This window comes from Microcaecilia unicolor, chromosome 1 (assembly GCF_901765095.1).
Source record: "Microcaecilia unicolor chromosome 1, aMicUni1.1, whole genome shotgun sequence".
NCBI lineage: Eukaryota > Metazoa > Chordata > Amphibia > Gymnophiona > Siphonopidae > Microcaecilia > Microcaecilia unicolor.
Window position 1 is genome coordinate 267,087,536 of NC_044031.1, and position 24,325 is coordinate 267,111,860.

Here is a 24,325-nt window from a genome sequence, read left to right on the forward strand (position 1 = left end):
GATTTGCTACAAAAGACCTATTCATGATACACAGAACAAAAGAGAAGAACCCAAGTGATATCACCTATAGATTCATGTGGCTACTGAGGGCAGAGGAGGTTTAGTTGGCTACAATCTGTGAGTTTTCACAGCACAGACAGATGTCTGTCTCTCTCCTCAATAAAACTGTGTGATGGTTTAGAGACATTAGTGTGAAATTCAAAATATTTACATAAGTATTACCACACTGGAACAGACCAAAGGTCCATCATGCCCAGAATCCTGTTTCCAAGAGTGGCCAATCCAGGTCACAAATACCTGGCAAGATCCCAAAAAAGTACAAAACATTTTATGTTGTTTATCCTAGAAATAAGCAGTGGATTTTCCACAAGTCCATTTTAATAATGGTCTATGGACTTTTCCTTTAGGAAGCCGTCCAAAACTTTTTTAACCCCCCCCCCCCCCCCCATGCTAACTGCCTTTACCACATTTTCTGTCAACAAATTCCAAAGAATTACGTGTTGAGCAAAGAAAATTTTTTCCCGATTCATTTGTAGCTTCATTGAATGCCCCCTAGTCCTAGTATTTTTGGAAAGAGTAAACAGATGCTTCACGTCTACATTTTCCACTCCACTCATTATTTTATAGACCTCTATCATATCTCCCCTCAGCTGTCTTTTCTCCAAGCTGAAGAGCTCTAGTCGCTTTAGCCTTTCCTCATAAGGAAGTCGTCCCACCCCCTTTATAATTTTATCACCCTTCTCTGTACCTTTTTTAATTCCACTATATCTTTTTTGAGAAGTGGTAACTAGAATTACACACAGAATTCAAGGTGAGGTTGCACCATGGAGCGATACAAATGCATTATAAGTCCTCATTTTTGTTTTCCATTCCTTTCCTAATAATACCTAATAGTCTGTTTGTTTTCTTAGCTGTCACCGCACACTGAGCAGAGATCCCTTTCCTGGTCGGTGATTCCTAATGTGGAACCGTGCATCACGTAACTATAGTTTGGGTTCCTCTTTCCCACATGCATCACTTTGCACGTGCGTCAAATGAGAAACATTTCTGAAAATTCTACCCTGGAGGACCCAGACTTCAGCTTTCTACCTAAGAGCTTTAATTTGGCTTCCAGACCCTCCCGCCCACATTTTCCTATGTCATGGGTAAAACATGTACCAAGACAGCTGGATCCTCCCCAACACTATCTAAAATTCTAACTACGTAAAGCGTGAGGTGCACCACCTTCACACCAGGCAGGCAAGTCACCAGGTGATCCTCACGTTCACCAGCCACTGAGGTATTTACATGCCTAATGATTAAATCACCAACTACAGCAGCTGTCCTAAACCTTTCCACCTGGGCAGAAGTTCTTGGAGACATATCCTTGATGCGAAAGGATATTGTATCCCCTGGCTACAGGAGTGCTTCCTACTTCACTATGGTGATGCTCTCCTTTTAGGAGACCTCCTTCCTCCAAAGCAGCACAGGGGCTTGCCAGACTGGAGGTGGGACTTCTCTACAACATCTCTGTAAGGTCTCTTCTATGTACCTCTGTATCCCTCAGCTCCTCTGTATCCCTCAGCTCCTCCAAGTCTGCTACTCTAGCCTCAAGAGAACGGACTCGTTCTCTGAGAGACAGAAGCTCTCTGCACTGGGCACACACATATAACCTCTCACCAACTTGGAGATAGTCATACATGTGACATTCAATGCAAAAGACTGAATAGCACACCACTCGATGCTGGACTGCTGTCTGCATCTTAATATTATTGAGTTGTTTAATAATTTAAAACTTGCTAAGGTAGTAAGATTAATATAAAAGAACCTTTAGATTATATGGTATATTGTGTGATTTATTTAGTGTTTGCTCTTAGAAAGTGATGAAATGTAATTAAAACTCCTCCCCTTGTATCCTAATTAGAATAATTGACTATAAATTAAGACTATAAACAAAGAGTTGTGCTACGGATGGGCAAGAAGGAAGACTGAATTAGGCCTACTCCGTTTCCTATCTTTTAACCAATTACCAATCCACAATAGAACACTGGATCATATACCATTACGTTTTAATTTTCTAACACATTTCTCTTCTCAAACACACTCTGAAAATCCAGATACACTATATTCACCAAATCATCTTTAACCATATTTCTATTAACCCTTCAGACTGGTATGGCAAGACTTCCTTTTGCTAAATCCATGTTAGCTCTGCTCCTTTAATCTGTGTCTATCCATATGGTCAATTTTCCTTTTGAGAATAGTTCCTACTATTTTATTTGATACGTCATCAGGATCATCAGTGTACATTTTCCCATATCACCGTAGAAGCCTATTTTTTAAATGGGCATTTTATTGGTTACTTTCCAATCCTCATGTACTGTACCTGATTTGAATAAGAAGTTATATACTACACATAACTCTATTCTATTCCCTGTATTTATAACCCGGTGTTATCCCACAGGAATCAAAGCGAGTAACAAAAAATATCCCTTTTGACAATTTCATTTTTGAGATTTTAGTATCCTAGGGTGCATGCCATCTGGTCTTAGCAATTTGTTATTCTTTAGTTTGTCAATTTGTACTATTATATCTTCCCAGGCCACTGTGATTCACATTCCCAGAATCATCATTCTCAAAGAATGTTTTCAGCACAGGTATCTACCAAATACCCTCCCTCAATACAGAATGAGACAAAAATTTTAGTTTATCTGCTATGACCTGGTTAAACCTGAGCACCTCTTTTATCCCCTCAGTCATCTTGTTCGAATATACTTAACAACATAAGAGTTGCCATACTGGTACAGACCAAAGGTCCATTAAACCCACTATCCTGTTTCCAAGAGTGGACAATCCCAGAAGAGCAAAACAGATTTTACATTGCTTATCCCACAATGAAACAGTAGGGTTTTTTCCCCATTTTAATAATTAACTATGGACTTTTCTTTTAGGAACTTGTCCAAACATTTTTTAAACCCTGCTCAGCTAACTGCTTTTACCACATTCTCTAGCAATGAATTTCAGAGTTTAATTACACAATCAGTGAAGAAACATTTTCTCCAATAGGTTTTAAATTTACTATTTAGTAGTTTCATTGTGTACCCCCTAATCCTTGTATTTGAACAGTATACATGCGATTCACATCTACCCGTTCCACTTCATTCAGTATTTTATAGACGTCTATCATATCTCCCCTCAGTCATCTTTTTTCCAAAATGAAGAGCTCTAGCCTCTTTAGCCTTTCCTGATAGGGAAGTTATCCTATCGCCTTTATCACTTTCTTTGCTCTCTCTCAGCGCATTTTCTAATGCCACTGTATCTTTTTTTGAGATGCGGTGACCAAAACTGTATATAACATTTGAGGTGCTGTTGCACCATGGAGCAAATAAAGACATGATAATACTTTGAATTGTGTTCTCCATTCCTTTCCTAATATTTCTATTTGTTTTAGCCTCTTTGCACACCGAGCAGTGGGTTCCAATGTATAATCAACAATGACAAGTTACATACTACACATAATAACTCTGCAATTTCATTTTTGATTTTTTAGTATTTTAGGGTGCATGCCATCTAGTCTTGCACCCTAGACACTGACTTGAAACTTGAAAAAAAGGTTCATCTTGAGATATTGCCTCTCTGGCAAGCTTCTTTTCAAATACTTTTTTGGCTTTCCTTATTGAAATTTTACATCTAATTTGTCAGTGCTTATATGTTTTTCAATTTTCTTCATTTGTATCTGCTTTCCATGTTTTTGGAAGGCATCCTTTTAGTCTTCCTTCTATCTAGTCTTGAGCTTCCAAGATGGTGTTTTTAAAACATCCTCCACACTGCCTGAAAAATCTTTTAACTTTTGCCACTGTTCTTTTTAGATATTTCATTACTTTGTCAGTTTGTCACAGTCCCCTTTTCAAAAATTAAAATGTTACTGCACTAGTTTTCTTCACTGTTCTCCCTTCAGTGATGTTAAATTTGATGACATTATGACCACTCCTGCCAAGTGACCCAACCACAAATAGCTCTTGTATCTGATCCTGTGTTGCAGTGAGAATTACATCTAGACTAGATCCCTCATCGGTTCTATGAGCACTACTCTATTAAAACAATCAATCACGTATGGCATCTAGAAATATCATCTTATTAGTGTGTCCCAATGACACATTTATTCAGTCAGTACTGGAATACTTGATCTAACCCGTTATTATTATGCTGACTTGTGCTTTTCTAATTTCTACTGATGAAATATATTCCAGTACAACAAACTTATATATGACTAGTAAAAAAGCCCCGTTTCTGATGCAAATGAAACGGGGGCTAGCAAGGCTTTCTTCAGAGTGTGCATGTGGGAGTGTGTGTCCCTGCCCTCTGCCCTCTCTCCCTCCCCCTCCCCCCTTGGAGTCCAGTCCTTCAGTGTTAAGTTTCCTGCTGTTCTGTGTTACAGAGAGTGAGGGCATCTCTCTCGCCTCCCCCTCTGAGTCCTTCACTGTTACAGAGAGAGGGATTTCGTGCTGTTTTCCTTCACTCATGGGGAAACCGGATATCTCTGGCGCTTCACACTTCCGGCTGGAGGCTTCATAGAACGTTGGTCTTTCCTTTTATATATATATAGATGATTCAAACTTGTATTTAACAAACTTGCACTCTATGATAACTATTATCTTCAGAACATAAGAGTAGCCATACTGGGTCAAACCAATGGTCCATCTAGCCCAGTATCCTGTTTTCCAAACAGTGGCCAAGCCAGGTCACAAGTGCCTGGCAGAAACCCAAATCGTGGCAATACTCCATACCACAAATCCCAAGGCAAGCAGTTGCTTCCCATGTTTGTCTCAATACCAGACTATGGACTTTTCCTCCAGGAATTTGTCCAAACCTTTATTAAACCCAGATACACTAACCTCAGTGGTGACTCGTTTCATAAATGGAATCAATACCCCATGATTCACCTTCATCTTCACAGGTGTCTCTCAATTTTTACTTTTATTACATACTTATCTTAATAAAAAGGACCAATGCTGACACAGGCCATGTTTTGCTCTGATAAAAAAGCTGCATCAGGGTTAGGTCCTAATGTGTATGTGTTCACGTCATAGCAATATCACTTCAAAGATGGCGGCCAAGCACTGAAACTGTTCTTATTGTCCTTCTTGAACTTCACACTATCCTAGAGTTTGGTGATATTGTCTTAATTGTTTCCATTAACCTCTCTTGATGCTTTTGACCTGGTGGACCATTCACTTTTATTGTCATGCTTATCTCAGAGTGGTTTATCTGGGTCAGTTCTTAGCTGGTTCACTATTTTTCTGCAGGATCATTCTATTACTGTCAATTTTTAGGATACAGAATCACACAAACATCTCATTACTTGTAGGGTTCTGAAAGGATCCATACTATCACCCATTCTTTTTAATATCTATCTTAGCCCACTGGCTACTCTCTATCTTATAACATTAAAATTTTCTTTTATGCTGATGATATTCTGTTGGTGTTTCCAACCTTACCTATCCATATTGACTTGAACCCTCTACAACTCTGTCTTAATTCTCTTGCTTCCTGGTTGAAGGACCACAGGCTGGTTCTTAATTCAAACAAAACACCCAAGCCAAGAGGGATAGATACTGGCGGTTAGGATGCAAGAGAGACCCCTTGTTCTGAGTGATGAAGGTTGGAAAGCAATTCAGTCTCCATGGATGAATATGAAAATATGCATACCAAAGCCCCTTCCTCCAATGAAGGTATCCAATACTAGTCTACTGTGTGATCTCAGCCTGGAGAAGACTACTAGTACTACTTATCATTTCTATAGAGCTACTAGACGTACGCAGCACTGTACACTTGAACATGAAGAGACAGTCCCTGCTCAACAGAGCTTACAATCTAATTAGGACAGACAAACAGGACAAACAAGAGATAAGGGAATATTAAAGTGAGGATGATAAAATAAGGGTTCTGAACAAGTGAACAAGAGTTAGGAGTTAAAAGCAGCATCAAAAAGGTGAGCTTTTAGCTTAGATTTGAAGACGGCCAGAGATGGAGCTTGACGTACCGGCTCAGGAAGTCTATTCCAGGCATAAGGTGCAGCAAGACAAAAGGAACGGAGTCTAGAGTTAGCAGTGGAGGAGAAGGGTGCAGATAAGAAAGATTTACCCAGTGAACAGAGTTCCTGGGGAGGAATGTAGGGAGAGATGAGAGTGGAGAGGTACTGAGGAGCTGCAGAGTGAATGCACTTATAGGTCAATAAGAGGAGTTTGAACTGTATGTGGAAACGGATAAGAAGCCAGTGAAGTGACTTGAGGAGAGGGCTAATATGAACATAACGACACTGGCGGAATATTAGTCGTGCAGCAGAATTTTGAACAGATTGAAGAGGAGAGAGATGGCTAAGTGGGAGACCTGTGAGAAGCAAGTTGCAATAGTCTAAGCGAGAGGTGATAAGAGTGTGGACGAGGGTTCTGGTAGTGTGCTCAGAAAGGAAAGAGAGAATTTTGGTGATATTATAGAGAAAGAAACAACAGGTTTTAGCAGTCTGTTGAATATGTGCAGAGAAGGAGAGGGAGGAGTCGAAGATGACCCCAAGGTTACGAGCTGATGAGACAGGAAGGATGAGAGTGTTATCCACAGAAATAGAGAATGGGGGAGGAGGAGAGGTTGGTTTAGGGGGAAAGATAAGAAGCTCAGTCTTGGTCATGTTTAGTTTCAGATGGCGCTGAGACATCCAGGCAGCAATGTCAGACAGGCAGGCTGATACTTTGGCCTGGATTTCGGCTGAGATTTCTGGTGTGGAGAGGTAGATTTGGGAGTCATCAGCGTAAAGATGATACTGAAAACCATGGGATGAGATCAGAGTACCAAGGGAAGAAGTATAGATGGAGAAAAGAAGAGGTCCCAGGACAGATCCCTGAGGTACACCAACTGACAGTGGGATAGAAGTAGAAGAGGATCCACTAGAGTATACACTAAGGTACGCTGGGAGAGATAAGAAGAAAACTAGGAAAGAACAGAGTCCTGAAATCCAAGTGAGGACTTCGTTGTTGCGATGAGAGGCAAAGAGATCACCGAGGAAGTACCCCACTTTTGGAAGACCTCCCAGGCAATACCCATATTTAAAGACCATTTGTGCGGCTGCATTACCCTGCTCAACCTTTCCGCCAAGCTGTTGTCTTTCCCTGTCAGGTATGTGGCACTGAGCAATATGCCATGACTGCATGCCCAATGCCACATCCTGATCACCTCCTGACACAAGAGGTACGACCATGTGCCTCCCTGTTTGTTGACATAGTACATCAGAACCTGACTGACTGCTTGAATGAGGATAATTTGACCAGCATCCGATCCCTGAAAGCCTTTAGAGCATTCCAAATGGCCCTCAGCTCTAGGATACTGATGTGAAGACAAAACTCCTGAGCAGACCAGTGACCCCAAGTGTGAAGCCTGTGTATGTGAACTCCCCAATGCAGTTTAGATTCATCTGTTGTCAGCATCTTGTACAGAGGAAGAATATAGAATGATCATATTGGGCTGAATCATCCATCACAAGAACCAGTTTCGGAGTAACAGAAATCACATCTGCTAAGTTCCCCGAAGTTTGACACCACTGGGAAACTAAGGTCCATTGGTCCTCTCTCAAACTGTTGATGTGCCATGGAAGTGACATGCACCATGGAGGCCAAGATGCCCAACAACCTCAATATCTGCGGAGCAGTGACCTTCAGGGCAATGGTAATTATGGCCTTGACATCTGGAAGGAAGGCCAGGGCTTGAACTGTGTATAGCAGGGCTCCAATTAATTCCCAATTGTTGAACTGGGAGGTGATGGAATTTTTGGGTAGTTGATAATGAGCCCTAGTAGCTCCAACACCTGAATGGTTCTTTGCATTGATTCTTAAGCACCCTCTTTGATACGTTCTTGAAAAGCCAGAGAAACACGTTCACTCCAAACCCATCCACGTAGCAAAGCTGCAACCACAAGGCATTTGAAGACACTGGGAGCGAATGCAAAGCCAAATGGCAGGACATGGTACTTGGTAGTGGTATTTCCCTACTTGAAATCTGAGATACTTCCTGTGACTGGGATGTATCTGTATGTACACTTATGCATCCTTTAAGTCCAGAGAGCATAGCCAATCATTTGCTTGAATCATGGAAAGCAGGGTTGCCAGGGAAAATATCCTGAACTTTTCTCTGACCAAATATTTGTTCAGGGCCCTTAGGTCTAGGATGGGACAAAATCCCCTCTCTCATCTTTTTAGGCATGAGGAAGTACTTGGAATAGAATCCCTTCCCTTCTTCCACTGGTGGCACAATCTCGACTGCACTGGCCTGTAGAAGGGAAGAATGTTCCCATTCAAGCACATCCTGGTGCCGAGAGCTAGATCTTGATGTTCTCATTGGACAAGTTGGAGGACGTTATCACCAAATTAGGGCATAACCCCCTGGACAACTGAAGAAGAAAGGGAAGGGATTTGATATAATGTCTTTCTGTAGTTACAATCAAAGCAGTTTACATATTATATATAGGTACTTATTTTGTATCTGGGGCAATGGAGGCCTAAGTGACTTGCCTAGAGTCACAAGAGCTGTGGTCGGAGGTTACAAGGGGCTACCTTGTTTGGAAAAAAATCAGCCTCCCTCCTACTAGCAAGCCATCTGGAACAGACACTTTTATTGTGGCTACGCTCTCATGGAGCCAGTCAAAAGCTCATACCCTACTTATACTGGGAAGCTGGCTGGGCCTTCTGGGTGCGCTGCTGCTGAGGGCATGAGCATGAACCCTGAGACAGGCGAGCTGGAGAAGTATACCTAAGCCTTTTGAGAACCATCAAGAACTGGAGGCTGCAGAAGGAGTAGGCCAAGAGAGGGACTTCATGATATCAGTTTTCTTCTTGATGAGGTCAGTGACCTCTTTCACGTTATCCTCAAAAAGGCTATCACTTTGGCAATGGACATCTGCTAGTTTCCCCTGAACAGCTGGTTCTAGGTTTGAAACACACAGCCAGGTGAATCTGAACATGCCAATACTTAAAGCAGAGACTTTGGACACCACACAAAAAACATTATAGGCTGCCTGGGTCAAGATCTTTCAACACTCCTTCTGTTTGGCTACTAGCCCACAAAGTTCCATGGCCTTCTCTGGAGGCAGAGTGTCTGCAAACTCCAATACACTGAATACTAAGTTCAGCATGTAGATGCTCATATAGAGCTGATAGGACTGTATGCAAGACAAGCATAGAACCCTGAAAATCTTTCTTCCTAAAAGATTCTAGAGTTCTAGAATCTCGCCCCGGGGTGCCAAGGTGTAGGTTCTTGAACTCTTGGCCCTTTTGAGAATGGATTAGATCACCACAGAATGGAGATAAAGTTGCTGTTTGTTGAATCTGGGAGCCTTCTGAACTCTGTACATACAGTCCTCCTTCCTAGAAATAGGCTGCACAAAGAGAGAGATCTCTTAATTCCTTATGTTAAAAGGATGCCGTGCATGGGTACTATCACAGCTTCCTTGGGAAAATAAACAGCAACAACAAAAATGAAAAAAATAAGAAAGGTCCCACATACCACATGGAAAGGCACCAGAGAAGGAATAATCTCGCACCGAGGACAGCCGGCAGGACGCAAAGGCTTTGCTCCCTGAAAAAATAAAAGACTGCTGCTGGTCCTGCATGATCAGGTCAGGTAAGAAGGCACCGCCAAAGTCTTCAGTAATGTCTAGAACACTGGGTAGTGTCTGCACCAGGGCTCCGCTGGATGACATCACCCATATGTGGTAAATAAGTGCTCTGCTTCTCCTTTGAGAATGATAGGGTGGATCAAATTGGTGCAGGGGTGGCACTATAATTTGTACCCTGGTTATCAGACTCCCATTGGTTTATTTATTTGTATCCCACATTTTCCCACCAATTTGCAGGCTCAATGTGGCTTACATTTACCGTAATGGCGGTTGCCATTTCCAGGTAGCAGAATTACAAATGGTATTGTGTTAAGGTGCATACATACATGGTAACAAACATGGAACATATATGGAACAGATCATGGTATATATATACGCCATGTGCATACATATATGGTAAAGAAGAATAAATTATGGTATTGCATGAAGGTTCCTGAGTAATAAGTTGGATTGTAAAATACATTAGGTTATCCTCCTTCCACCAAGTATGTAGGTTAACCATTAAAGATATAACCTCATTTACTGCCATGTAGTCTAACTCTGCAATTTTATTTTATTTATTTAACTTAGTGTCTCCATACAGAGACAGCTCAAAGTATGTCTTAACTGTAATTGCAACCTGCCTAGAAGTTGATAGAGGTAACTTGGAATCATTCACCTCTGTCTGCTATTTAGATGCATCTTAACTATTTTTGCCTATATCACAAACCCTTATCGTGATATTCTAATTTCCCCAGTATCTTTAGAAGTTACCTTACGCCAAACCATGTGGTCCCAGCAACTTTTAAACTAGATTGCCAACTTTCCCTTACAATCTTATTTTTTTGTTTCAATATTTTTATTAATTTTCATTAACAACAGAACATCTTTTAATTTTCATTAATAACAAACAGAACATCATCCATGCAAAATAGCAGTGATCTATCGTCTTTTAAATATTAGCCACTTCCCACCATGGTTAAAGTGGAGGCCATCCTTTCAGGAAAAGCTCCCCTTTCCACAAACTGTTGCCCAGTTTCTAACAAATCTAAACCTACTTTCTTGAACAATATTCTCATCTAGTCATTGAACCTATGGAGCTCAGCCTGTTTCTGGGGTCCTACAAGTGGAATAGGGAGCATTTTGGAGATGCCCAAAGCCAAAGTAAAGGGTACTGAGGAAAGGTTATACAGTTTTCTGAAAATGGAATTTAAAATAATTTTACTGTTTCTTTTATAGCAACTTCAATGCCTACAGACTTCCATAGTACCCCATGAGATAAGCAACTAGGTGGCTCACTCACGTATTCCTATTTTTGCTTAAGGGGAAAACATATTGATAACTCAGCAAATTTTGGGTTTGATTACTGGACGAGGACACTAATGCAGAGGTAGCCTTCACAACCCCTGTGAAGAGAGAAGCTCCAAGCATTGCTCAACACCAATAATCATGAGGGCCATCACATTCCAGACAGGACACAGTCTGTGGTCCCTGGCCAAGCGCCATCACCGGAATGACTGGACTAAGCAAATGAGGGGTAAATAACATGGGGCAAAACCCCCCTGTGTAGTTGTGAATGAAGGTTCTTGCTGGCATAGCCCAGAAGAGGCCAGTGCCGACTGGAAGCACAAGTGAGCTGGTGAAAACTGTTGGGTCAAAAAGCAAAGCATGGGAAAAGAACAGTAATTGTTAATAATGAACCTACTGGAGCTGTATCCTTTAGTCACAGTCTTAGAGAAAATTATTTGTAACAGTGAAAACAATGCAGTATTTTGACATACCGTTTTAAGGCAGAGCTCTACTGCTTCTGTATACAACTCTACGGCTTCCTCTGCATTGCCTTTGTCGTCTTCATCAAATGCCTGTGTAACCAAGAAATGGGCCCGCTCCAGATCCAACTGCTGCTTTGACTTCAAGGGAGCCGAGTTCTGGGATTTAACTAAATTGAAAAGAGGTTAGTTCTCTTTTAGGAGTCTCTGTGGGCATAGTTTCAAAAATCCATTCCGATAGCGGGAAGCATGGTTTGATTGCTGGTGGCTTAGTGCTCTAGTATGCCATGGGGCACAGGATTAGGATACAGTTTTAGCGCATTCATGGCTGGGAATTAGTGGCTGCATTTTTACCATAAGCAGAGCCTGGAGGCCATATTATCAACCCCTGAGAGAAGGAACAGCAACTACAGTCCCAAATGGAAACAGGGCGGAAGAAGCAGCTTTATGCAATATTCCTCTGGTGACAGCTGAAACAGGCCATGGGAGCTTTTTCCAGCAGCAAGAGCAACAGAGCTACAGAGTTATATGATGAAAGTGGGAGGAGCGAGGACCAGGAAGGAGAATGAGGGAACATAGGAGAGGACAGGACAAATACATTTGTGGGAAAGAGGCAGAGATGAGATATGCAACTAGTGTATTTTTTTGCTGGCAAATAGGTAATAGAAATTTCAGAATCAATAATATTTTATTAACAGAGTAAAACTTACAGAAGATTTCAAAACTATGCTTATTCTCTTACTGACCTTGAACTGACAACACTATCGTACATTAATTTCTCTTGCTACTATAATTTCTTACCCCTTCTTTCACTGGTATCCATACTTGGCATATTTATACTGTGACAGCTTATTGATCTAAATTCAGAGCATGGAATAGACTGAGTGAATTAGCATGTTTGAAACTTGGAGCAGAAATGCTTGAAAGAAACACACTAGCAGTAGTTTGTTTATAATGGGGAAACAGTACACAATGATTGCTATTGGGTTTTTTCTTAAACATTAAAATTATACTGTAGAAGCATTATACAAAGAACAAGATTAATGTAGAGCAAGCAACAGGTCAAGAGATCGAGAATTAGGTGGGCCAGATAGGTCACGGGTCTGTATACCAATAAGCGTGGGCTTTTTTTTTTTTTTTTTAAAGTAGGGTCTTACATGTCCAAGTTCAATTTAAAATATTATTTCACAGTTATCTATTACAGTGGTCATTTTGAGAGGGAGCATAGTGGAATGGCATGCCCACGGTTAGCAAAGTGGCAGGATGTTACACTCAAAAACAAGGCGTAAACAAAACGGTTTGTACCACTGGCTGAGAGGACATACGATGAGATAAATACACTATGGAACCAATTCCACATAATGTCTATCCTGTAGAATTCAATCCACATTGATGGTGGGACAGCAGAGTGACAGATTTCCCATACTTCCAGATATTGTCAAAAGGATATTTGAGAGTCCTACCTCATCTGCTGAATGCAAAAAGCATTTCAGTGCCTGCAACGCTTGTAACATCTTTATAGCACAACACAACAACATATATCCAGAAACTGTACAGGCATTGTCAATTATCTCTGAAGAACATATGAACAAGAAGCTGAAGTGACTTATGCAACAGTTACAGAATAGTCACTGAATATATTCAATACATTGTGCGTGGGTCATGAATAATGGGAGACACATAATTGATAGGTAACAGGTCAGCCTGCATGACCTATTGCTTGCTCTGGATTAATGATTACCACAAGCCACAGTCCAGAGCCAAACAAGGGGCCATTGCTGCCTCACCAACCCGTACCTTTTAAAACAGTTCTTCACAGGCAGCAAGCATGAGCAGCCTGCGACTGATCCACACTGCTCCCGCCGGCTTCATAGCCTTTCTTCTGGCGTGTTCCTGCCTGTGCGGAAACAGGAAGTTGCATTACAGGGAAGGCTATGTAACTGCCGCAAGAAGTATATCAGTCGCTGGCTGCTTATACTTGCTGTTTTAAAAAGATACATAGGGGGGCCTCTATTTTTATAAAAACAAATCAGCCAGCACTAGCTCTGGGCTCTCCTTGGAGGTCAGGCCCGGAGAAACTTGCCCCCTCCCCCTCCCCCCCCCCCCCCCCCACCTCTTGGGCAGTCCTGCCACAGTTGCATTCATTAATGGAGTTCATGTCCAAAGAGTTTACAGAATATATGCAAAGTAAGAGGGAGAGATGTGAAGTTAGGAACAGCTGTAGGAATTGTGCGACAGACAGTTCAGAAAGGTAGTAATGGACTATAATATAGTGAAGGACAACAGATAAAGACCAAACTAATAATTAAAAGTGCCTGCATATAATAAATGTAAACCACTTTGGTTGTACCACAGAATGGTGTTATATCAAATCCATAACTCTTTACATCATAATGCCTCCACACAGTCTATCCAATTTGACTACTGTATCTCCAAGAAGCTAGAGAAAATCCAAAAAAATGCCATGAAAACGGTGAAATATATGTATACCCAAGAGAAGAAAATAGGGTGGAATATGATGGAAACAGTCCCTATAGGTATAAATAATGGCAGAAGATGAAAAAGATTTTTCAATAGAAAGAAATTCTAGAACAAGAGGTAATGAAATGAACTTCAATGGTGGGAGTAACAAAGAAATATGTAACATAGTAAATGACGGCACATAAAGACCTGAATGGTTCAGTCAGTCTGCCCAACAGCCACAGTCATTATCAATTCATGATTAAACCAACAATGAATGAAATATAAAATAATCGATCATGGTCTTTCTTTGGCATTTCTGGGACATTCAATTCAATTGCCTAATTCAATTCAATTCAAGCTTCTCCTTCTTACCTACAAATGCACTCAGTCTGCTGCCCCTCACTATCTTTCTACCCTCATCTCCCCTTACGTTCCCGCCCGTAACCTCCGTTCACAGGATAAACCCCTCCTCTCAGTACCCTTCTCCACCACCGCCAACTCCAGGCTCCACTCATTCTGCCTCGCCTCATCCTATGCTTGGAACATCCTTCCTGAGCCCTTACGCCAAGCCCCCTCCCTGCCCGTCTTCAAGTCTTTGCTTAAAGCCCACCTCTTCAATGCTGCGTTCGGCACCTAACCCTTACCGTTCAGTGAATCCAGACTGCCCCAATTTGACTGCCCCTATCGGACCGACCGTTCACTTGTCTATTAGATTGTAGGCTCTTTGAGCAGGGACTGTCTCTCTTTGTTAAATTGTACAGCGCTGCGTAACCCTAGTAGCGCTCTAGAAATGTTAAGTAGTAGTACATCGACTGTAGAAGTCCGTCCGGCATAGTCCTTACATTCCAACTACTGGAGTTGACATTGAAGCCCACTGCAGTCTATCCAAATCCATCTTGTCATTTACGGGAAAAAGACCGTAAAAGTCTGCCTGGCACTGTCCTCACATTCCAACTACTGGAGTTGCCATAGAAGCCCTCTCCAGTCCATCCTAAACCGGATTGCTATATATGAGACACAGACCATACAAGTCTGCTCAGCATCAGACTTAGTTCTTCACAGCCAGAGTCACCATCTAAGCAACAGTCGACACACCAACACACATGAAGCCATTTAAGTTTTGTTTTTTTTATACCATCCATTTTCTAAATTAGAGATCCTCTGTGTTCATCCCAAGCCTTTTTGAATTCAGTCACTATTTTTGTCTCTGCCACCTCCCTTGGGAGGGCATTGAAGGCATCAACCACTCTCTCCATGAAAAAGACCTTTACACCACCTTTAGCAGCAATAATTGCAAACCAAACACTTCCTAGAATTTGATATCAGTCTTTCGCATTGCTGTTGAGGACTCTTAGGTTCACTCTTCTTTCCAGAAGTGCTTTAATTCAAACACATTTGTAGGTTTTTGTACATTAACTGATTATTTCAGGTCCTTCCACAGCATCTCCACTGGGTTCAAGTTAGGACTCTGACTAGGTCAGTCCACAACTTTACAACTGAATGGCTGTGGAGAAACAAAATTAAACATGGTTTTGTGTTTTGGATCACTGTCTAGCTGCATAACTCAATTATGCTTCAGCTCGCAGACAGATGACTGGACAGTCTCATTAAGAAATTCCTGGTACAGTGCAGAATTCATGGTTCCTCCAATAAAGGCAATTTCTCCAGGTCTTTAGGCAGCAAAGCATCTCCAACCATCACCATGTCTGACTGATGTAAGATAGTAACATAGTAACACAGTAGATGACGGCAGAAAAAGACCTGCACGGTCCATCCAGTCTGCCCAACAAGATAACTCATATGTGCTACTTTTTGTGTATACCTTACCTTGATTTGAATCTGTCTTTTTCAGGGCACAGACCGTATAAGTCTGCCCAGCACTATCCCCGCCTCCCACCACCGGCTCTAGCATAGACCATATAAGTCTGCCCAACACTAGCCCCGCCTCCCAACCACCAGCTCCTTGATTTCTGTCTGTCTTTTTCAGGGCACAGACCGTATAAGTCTGCCCAGCACTAGCCCCGCCTCCCAACCACCAGCCCCGCCTCTGCCATCCAATCTCTGCTATGTATTCTTGTGTATAAAACATTAAAAGGGGCAGCGCTTTTTCCTTTTTTTTCTTTGTATCTTTCCCTTCTGCTATTTCATTTGTGTTTTCGTAAATATATGCTGTTAAACTTAGGTGTTCCCAACACTAAAGAGAACACACCAATTGCTCTACAAAGACTGTGTGATATCTGGGACATGGCAGACAGTAACCCAGATTTGAGTATTTACGTTTAGTCAATTAGCTCTTAAACTAGTTCTTATATTCCGCAACCTCCTTTTTTTTACAGGTTCTGAGCGGACAACATATAAGAAGCTTGGACATTACCAAGGAAGTAATACAACACTATTACTACTACTACTTAACATTTCTAAAGCGCTACTAGGGTTACGCAGCGCTACAGTTTACAACACAAATGCAATAAATAAATAAATAAATAAATAAACAAACACCACAAATTAACCTAGCTACAGGGAACACCAGAAGGGATGACCCTCTCCAACTTTTCAGAAAGGAAGGCTGGGCCTTAGTTGCTAGATCTTTAGAGTTGGTTCAGAGATTCAAAAATGTTTGTCAAGTTCTAGGATATAGAAGGCTTTCCCAATAAAGAAAGGTCAAAGAGGTGAGGGCTTTTCAGATCACAGACAAGATGGCTGAAAGGAGATAAGTCATTGGGTGGGGAGACAGTTAAATAGGGAATGGTTGTTTGCCCTTTCAAATAGTACTAAGATTAGGGGATACTCATGACACCAACTGGTAGTACATTTAACATAGAAAATAACACTTTGTTAAAAATTGTCAATACACAAGTAATCTATGGAGTCTATCACCGAAGGATGCGGTCAATGTTAATAGTAAAACTGGATTTTGAAATGGTTTGGACAATTTTCTAGAAGAAGGGTTCAAACAACAATTCTTGGTCAGGCAGGCTGAAGGAATGCAGCCTCTTACTGTCAGGCAGTGGGAGTGAAGAACAGGGAATGGATATCCTTATTAGAATCTACTGGGTACTTCTTCTACGTGAACTTGAGTGACGATCAAAGCTCAAAGGACCACTGATCTAAACCACTGTGGAATGCTGCATTTGCTTTCTGCCAGATAAAACTGGATATATGTTGCACAAAGAGTTCCACTTTTGACTCGTCTGTCCACACAACATTATCACACAAGACTTGGGGGATCATCCAGGAGTGCTTTTGCAAATGTGAGATGAGCATTGATGTTCCTCTTGCATAGCAGTGGTTTCTGCCTTGCTACTGTCCCATGAGTCTACTACCAGCATGATGACAAATGAAATTCACAATTTAGAGCTTAAATATTTCTGCAAAACAAGAAAAATAATCTACACACACTACTAGGGCTACAATAAATGAGAATTCCATGAGCCAACACCAAAATGTCATCCTCATACTGTACTGACAGCACAACATGGTGACATCAGACAAAAGGTTACATTTGTGGTGTCTTGACAGACCTAGGATTATTCCACTTTTAAACACTCTACAACAAGGAAATGCTACAACATAGTCGACAAATTAAATGCAGTATTCAGGCATCTACAAAAGCCTGTAGAGCTGAATGAATCTTATGAAACAGAAGCATGACATGGCACTCTTACTAACCTGCAGTGTAAAGGGCTTGAACTCTCTCCAAGTACTCATTTATTTTACCATGAACATCTTCCAGCTTGGATCCTGCCATGACAGCATAAATCAAAGCCTGGGAAGCTTCCTATAGAATAAAAGTAAAGAGATGTACATCATTACTGGAGAATATTCCTACAATTTCAGGCTTCTGTTCTAAGCTTTTTGGAGACACAAAGAAATGCTGCTGATGTTTATTAAAATCATTGATACCCCGCCATTTCTGAAAACAGGCCATGGCAGCTAACAATAAAAAAACATTACAAATTAAAAATTCAATGTGAAAGGAACACCAAAGGTAAATAGGAAAGGAAAAGACCATTCAAAGGAGAAGAAATCATACAGGTTAACATTAAGGCTTTTCTTTTTTTTTTTTTTTTTTAAAGAAAATGGCCATCAGGTGTGCTATGTGGCCATTTCCCAAGGGAGCTCTGCAGGTGTAGTGAGCGGCTAAAGCATGCTGCCGGCTTTCCCGCTGCTCAGGCAGAATGGAAGAGGATTTGGGCAGAGGTCCTCTTCAGCTGGCAGGGCTTGGGTATCCCTGCAAGCAAAGATATGACTTAACGCCACTGTGGAGGAAGGAGAAGAACTTAGAAGAAATGAATGACCCCCCTCCTCAGTCTACCCGAGCCCCCTCCAATAATGAGCTTCTGTCTATGGCCCTGATGTTCACTATATATCAAAGATAAAGCTCCCCCCTCCCCCTCCCCAAGGCAAACAATGAGAAGCAATGCTTTACTAAATCTGGCCCACAGACATCCTTCATGTGATAAAACAGACAAGATTCTTTCCTTTCTTATGTGAATGGGAAATTCCTCAACTCAGGACAAAACAGAAAGCTAAAAATATATCGGATGATGTAGTGACTGTGAGGTGAGATCACGTTTGCTAAATTCTTAATCTGTCTCCTATATTGCCAACACCCATTTCTTAAAATGTTTGCCCAGTGACTGGCTATTACATATATTTTTGTAAGGTTTCAATATCTGCAATTATAGCAGTCTGATTAGAGAAATTTATTTGTTACATTTGTATCCCACATATTTGTAGGCTCAATGTGGCTTACATAGTACCAGAGAGGCGTTTGCTGACTCCAATGTGAACAAATACAAAGTGACATTGTGGTACGATAAATTTCATGTGGCACAGCCACACTAGGGAATCATACAATGGAAGAGTTGTGTTATGTCCACTTTACTTTTGTTGTGTTGCAGAGATCGGGAATTTAAGTTGGATCGGTAGGGTATGCCTTTTTAAACAGGTTAGTTTTTAGTGTTTTCCGGAAGTTTAGGTGGTCGTATGTCGTTTTCAAGGCTTTTGGCAATGCGTTCCACAGTTGTGTGCTTATGTAGGAAAAACTGGATGCTTAAGTTGATTTGTATTTAAGTCCTTTGCAGCTTGGGAATTGCAGATTCAGATATGTTTGTGTTGATTCGGATGTGTTTCTAGTTGGTAGGTCGATCAAGTCTGTCATGTATCCCGGGGCTTCACCATAGATAATTTTGTGAACCAGGGTGCAGATTTTGAAAGCAATGCGTTCTTTGGGAGCCAGTGTAGTTTTTTGGAGGGGTTTTGCGCTTTCATATCACGTTTTTCCAAACGTAAGCCTAGCTGCCGTGTTTTGAGCGGTCTGAAGTTTCTTTAAGGTTTGTTCTTTGCATCTCGCATAGATTCCATTGCAGTAGTCGACGTGGCTTAGTACCATTGATTGTATCAGGTTGTGAAATGTTTCCCTCGAGAAGAATTGTTTCACGCGTTTGAGTTTCCACATTGAGTGGAACATTTTCTTTGTTGTGGATTTCACTTGGCTCTCTAGTGTTAAGTTGTGGTCCATTGTAACACCGAGGATTTTCAGGCTGTTTGAGATGGGGAGGGTGTAATCTGGGGTGTTGATACTTGTGGGGTTGTCAGCGTTGTGCTGGGATGAGGATGAGGCAATGTGTTTTTTCTTTATTGAGTTTTAGTTGAAATCCATTTGCCCAAGAGTCCATGATGTTCAAGCTGATCTTGATTTCGTTGGTGATTTCCGTCAGTTTAGATTTGTTAAGGAATGGATATTGTGACATCGTCTGCATAGTTAAAAGGGTTAAGGCCTTGGTTGGATAAGGACTTGGCTAGTGGGGGTCATCATTAGGTTGAAGAGGATCGGTGATAGCAGTGATCCTTGTGGTACTCCACCAATCCCAAAGTTGTCTAGTAATCTTATTTATTTATTTAGATTTAGATTTTGCTCACACCCTTTTCAGTAGTAGCTCAAGGTGAGTTACATTCAGGTACTCTGGATATTTCTCTGTCCCAGGAGGGCTCACAATCTAAGTTTGTACCTGAGGCAACGGAGGGTTAAGTGACTTGCCCAAGATCACAAGGAGCAGCAGTGGGATTTGAACCAGCCACCTCTGGATTGCAACAGCAGTGCTCTAACCGCTAGGCCACTCCTCCACTCCTATTAGTATATTATGGTTTACCATGTCGAATGCACTAGACATGTCGAATTGGAGGATAAGGATGTTATTGTCTATTGTATTTCCTGCTTGAATTTGGCTAGGAGAGTGAGTAGTACTGTTTCTGTACTGTGGAGGGGGCGAAATCCTGACTGTGATTCATGTAATATTGAGAATTTGTTTATATAATCTGTAAGTTGTTTGGTTACCATGTAGTCAGTTTGACTACCAGTTTGACTACCAGTGGGATAGATGCTGCTGGAAGGTAGTTAGTGATTTCATTTGTATTTTTCTTGGTATCTTTTGGTATCAGGGTGAGTAGGATATTGCCATTTTCCTTAGGGAAGAGACCTTGCTGAAGCATGTAAATTAGGTGGGATGTAAGGTCTGTTATGAAGCGGTCAGGGGCAGATTTCATTAGATAGCTGGGGCAGGTATCTAGTTTACAGAGAGTGTTGGAGAACCTGCTAATCGCCTGGGTAACTGCTTTGACGATAAGGAGGGCGAAGTTTGACCAGGTTCGGTCAGCCGGGTATTCTTCAAAGGTTGGGTCCAACTCATTAAGGAAGTTTTCAATGTCAGTGTTGTCCTGAGGTAGTGTGTTACGTAGGTTTACAATGACATGGGGACGGACGGGGACCCGCAATAACCGCAGGGATGTGGACGGGGACAGAGCCCATGGGGACAAACTTTGTCCCTTTGTCATTTTCTACTTTGAAGCCTGTTAATGAACTGGATTGTTAGTTATGTTTGATTGATGCAGATGACAATATTTTTATTTTTTGGAAAAACAAGCAAACATATTCGCCACAACTAGCAAAATCTGTATGGGGGGGGGGGATCCTGTACATTCTGCTACCAGCACATCTTCTAAGAAGATAGCTTCTATTGCAGGAGGAACTGTGGAAGACAGGAGAGCTAGACTGAATCCCGAGACTGTTGATGACTTCTTATTCATCCACAGATTAAAAAAATCATAACAGTGCTTCATAGGGCATATTTCTCCTCTCTAGGGCATACAGAGCAGGTTGTATTTTGTACCCCTGTACATTTTAACAAGGTAGATTAGGATTCCTTGGGGTAGTAAAAATCAGCTATTGTTGGGGTTGGAAGGGTAGAGGGTGGTGGTGAGGAGGGTTGTTATAGCTACTCACTGTTATTATTGCTTTCTATTTGTAATTTATACACAATAGTTGTGTAGCATATTGCTCCTTTTTATACTTTAATAAAAAGACTTAAATATAAAATCATAACTGTACAAAGATTCTGAAGATGAGGGCAGAACCAACGGGGTGGGGACAGAGACAGGACCCGTAGGGATAGGGTGGGGGCAAACTTTGTCCCTGTGTCATTCTCGAAGTCTGACCATCACTAACATTCAGGAAATAATATCTAAAAACAAATATTCAGTGCCTATGTAAGACAGCTGTTTCCACTTTCATCTCATAGAAATGTATGATCTATAGCTATTTCCTGGTTCCAGAGAAAAGGAGGAAATAAAACCAAACACAGATGGAGCCTTTTAAGAGGTAATAAGAGAGAACATATAAACAATTACATAGAGGGGGCCAATGTAGTAAGTTGCACTATCCTTTCGCTCATAGACAGAAGCCCATATTTGGAGGGAGGCATAACAGTTTACTCCTGATTTTCTCACACTAATGTTACTCCTAATACAATAAGAATTTTTAGCAAAGGAAAATCAATGGTAAATCCAACAACTAGGAGTCAGATGCTGTTGTTTTACAAGATGGCAGCATTAGGAAGACAGCAAGAGTGCTGCGGCATTAGAGGCTCTCTGGTCAAGGGCCTTCTTGTGCCAGGGTCCACTGGACCAGAAGGAGATTTATTTTCCTTTCTTTTCCTGTCAGTGGTGCATCAATCCCCATTTGGCCAACACAAGACAGAAAAGAAAAAAAAATATTTCTATCCTATCAGTAAATGGCTGCTGCCATGGTGGCAATGCACTGATTTTTCTGTCAGTGTACATTTTTCAACACTACAATAATGTGGATGCCATTAGTTTACTGCATTACACTAAAAGTATTTTTTCAGTGCGAGTTAAAATGTTGTATACAGAAGCTCAGCAAACCATTCTAATACATGGCTTGACATCAACCTTAGAATGGCAACAGTAATACAGAGGTAGGCAGGTTCCACTCCAGGGAATGTAGGACTTCGAGCTCTTAGCCTGCTACAAACTTCATCCACTCCAAGGCACATTTCAAGTTACAATTAAGAAAGTATAAAATGTGGACTAGCAGTACCATTAGAATGAATATTTTATATACATACATCAATATCTGTGTAATAAAAAGTTATCAAACTGAAATCCCACAGGGGGATTCCTTGAAAGTTTCAACAATTCTTACAGCATAGTTATATATCAATGTACCCAAGTAACTGAATCTTTTCAATTGAACAACGGACCGGACTTCTTTCCTTACTATCTGTGGTCTGTAAACCGCCTAGACCTGCCTGTCTGGCGGTATACTAAGTTTTAATAAACAAACATTCAAAGATCGGAAAGCACAGGAGCTTCTGAGGCACAAGTGATCTCTTGAAAAAACACATATTTTGAAAAAGGGACCTATGTGATCTAAAAAAAAAAAAATCATAGACATCTTTAAATAAATCTTATTCTAGTAAAGGTCAAGATAACCTGGAAAGAGTCCATGTTCGGATCTTGTATGCCTGATCCAATCCTAAAGTTATCTTTCTACAGATAATAAGCATGATTAGAATAGACAAATAACTTCTAAAGCTATCAGCAAAGCAAATCACTAGAAGCATCGTTATGAAAACCAATTTTCAATGCAAAGGACAACTATGGCAGCACGGAGGCAGAGTCTTCTCCTCATAGCCACACAAGAGAACCAGCCAGTACCCGGCCTAGCTAGACCGCCGTCGCTTGCTGGTGTGGAGCAGTAAAGGGAGGCACAACTTTACCTTGTAATAAAACACTGCCTCTTCGTACCTCCCGCTCTGGTCATTCTCCACCGCCAGCCTCGCAAACTTTACTGCATCCACCTCCAGCACAGAAGAGTCCATGACTCCGCTACAGGATACCAACCAGTTTATAGGGTGTGCAAACTGCTAGGGTAAATTGTGGGCGCCGCTACAGGTAGAAAAGACTCGAGAGGAAGAAGGTGAAAAGAATACAAACGTGGCTTTTGTCAAACACAGTGCCGCTGTTCTTTCAGATAATTGCACATCTCCCTCTCCGGTCCGCCTACCTGTAGCAGCCACATTCCCGCCGTACTTCCTCCTTCCGGCCGCTGGACAACGTCACATCCTGGATTCCTGGCTGCAGCCACAGCCTCGCAGATGATCACATCACGCTCAACATAACAACAACTAGTATTTCCCAGGAGAGCGCGTCTGAGCAAATAGTAGGTTGCGAGGATAGCTGCCAGGTAGTCGTGGAAAAACAAGCGATAGCAATTCAAAAAAATAAGCGCAGGTTTTTTTTTTAACATGATATAAAGTTTAATCATATGCTTAAAACACTCTTTTAAACTTGCTTAATCAGAAGCGTAGCCAGACCTCGAATTGGGAGGGGGCATGAGCGTGAAGTGTGGGGAGACATATTTTGCCTGCCCCGAAGACGAAGAGGTAGTGGGTTGCCAGGTGGAAAAATTTTTTCCCATCCAAACGAGCCCAAATCCAGCCCAAACCCCGCCCCTGACACCCCCACCCAGCGTCATCACCCCCGCCGTCATCGGCCCCGCCCAGAACATCACTAACCCCGCCCACCGCGGCCAAAAAAAAACGCTTAAAAAACCGCCCAAAAGACACAAAACAAGCCCAAAAAACCGCAACCCGCCGCGGGCAAAAATTTCCTGCGGCGGGTCGCGGAAAACCGCCCAATTGGGCGGTAAAACCGCCCACCTGGCAACACAGGATAGTCCCGCCCCGCCAGCCCTTTGTCCAGAAATCCGGACAAACGGGCAGCCTGGCCAAACCCGTCCGGACATGTCTCATAAAGACGACATGTCCGGTTAAATCGGGACGTATGGTAACCCTAAATTATGTATATGTGCAATTGTAACCCACTTTGGTTAAAGTGGGGTATAAATCTTAACAATAAATTAAAAAAATTAAATGTATTTGTCAGAACACCAGAGCTTGTTTCCACCCCCCCACCAATCCCTTCCTAAGAATGCAAAGTAATAAAACTTCACAAATTTGCAATTGTTTTGTTCTGGCCAATATGGCAGCTACAGGGGGGGGAGGTGACGGCTTGACGTCATGCCGGTTTTGAAACCTCCTCTCTTAAACCAGGCTTGTCACTTTCCTTTCTACTCTTCCAGACTTGTCAGTCGTCGGGACGTTTTCTGTCG

The 24,325-nt window shown here is 41.7% G+C and overlaps 1 protein-coding gene across 1 annotated transcript in view; it reads right to left on the bottom strand.

The window, feature by feature from the left end:
• CAPN7 (calpain 7) overlaps nt 1-23,232 on the bottom strand; it is a 120,100-nt gene extending 96,868 nt beyond the window's left edge. The window contains exons 1-3 of the mRNA XM_030206312.1: nt 22,932-23,232; nt 17,521-17,629; nt 11,401-11,558 (exon numbers count right to left, since the gene is read on the bottom strand). Of these exons, the coding sequence (XP_030062172.1) occupies nt 11,401-11,558; nt 17,521-17,629; nt 22,932-23,033 (369 nt within the window). The 5' untranslated portion in view covers nt 23,034-23,232. The remainder of the gene's footprint in view (nt 1-11,400; nt 11,559-17,520; nt 17,630-22,931) is intronic.
• Nucleotides 23,233-24,325: the final 1,093 nt, after the last annotated feature.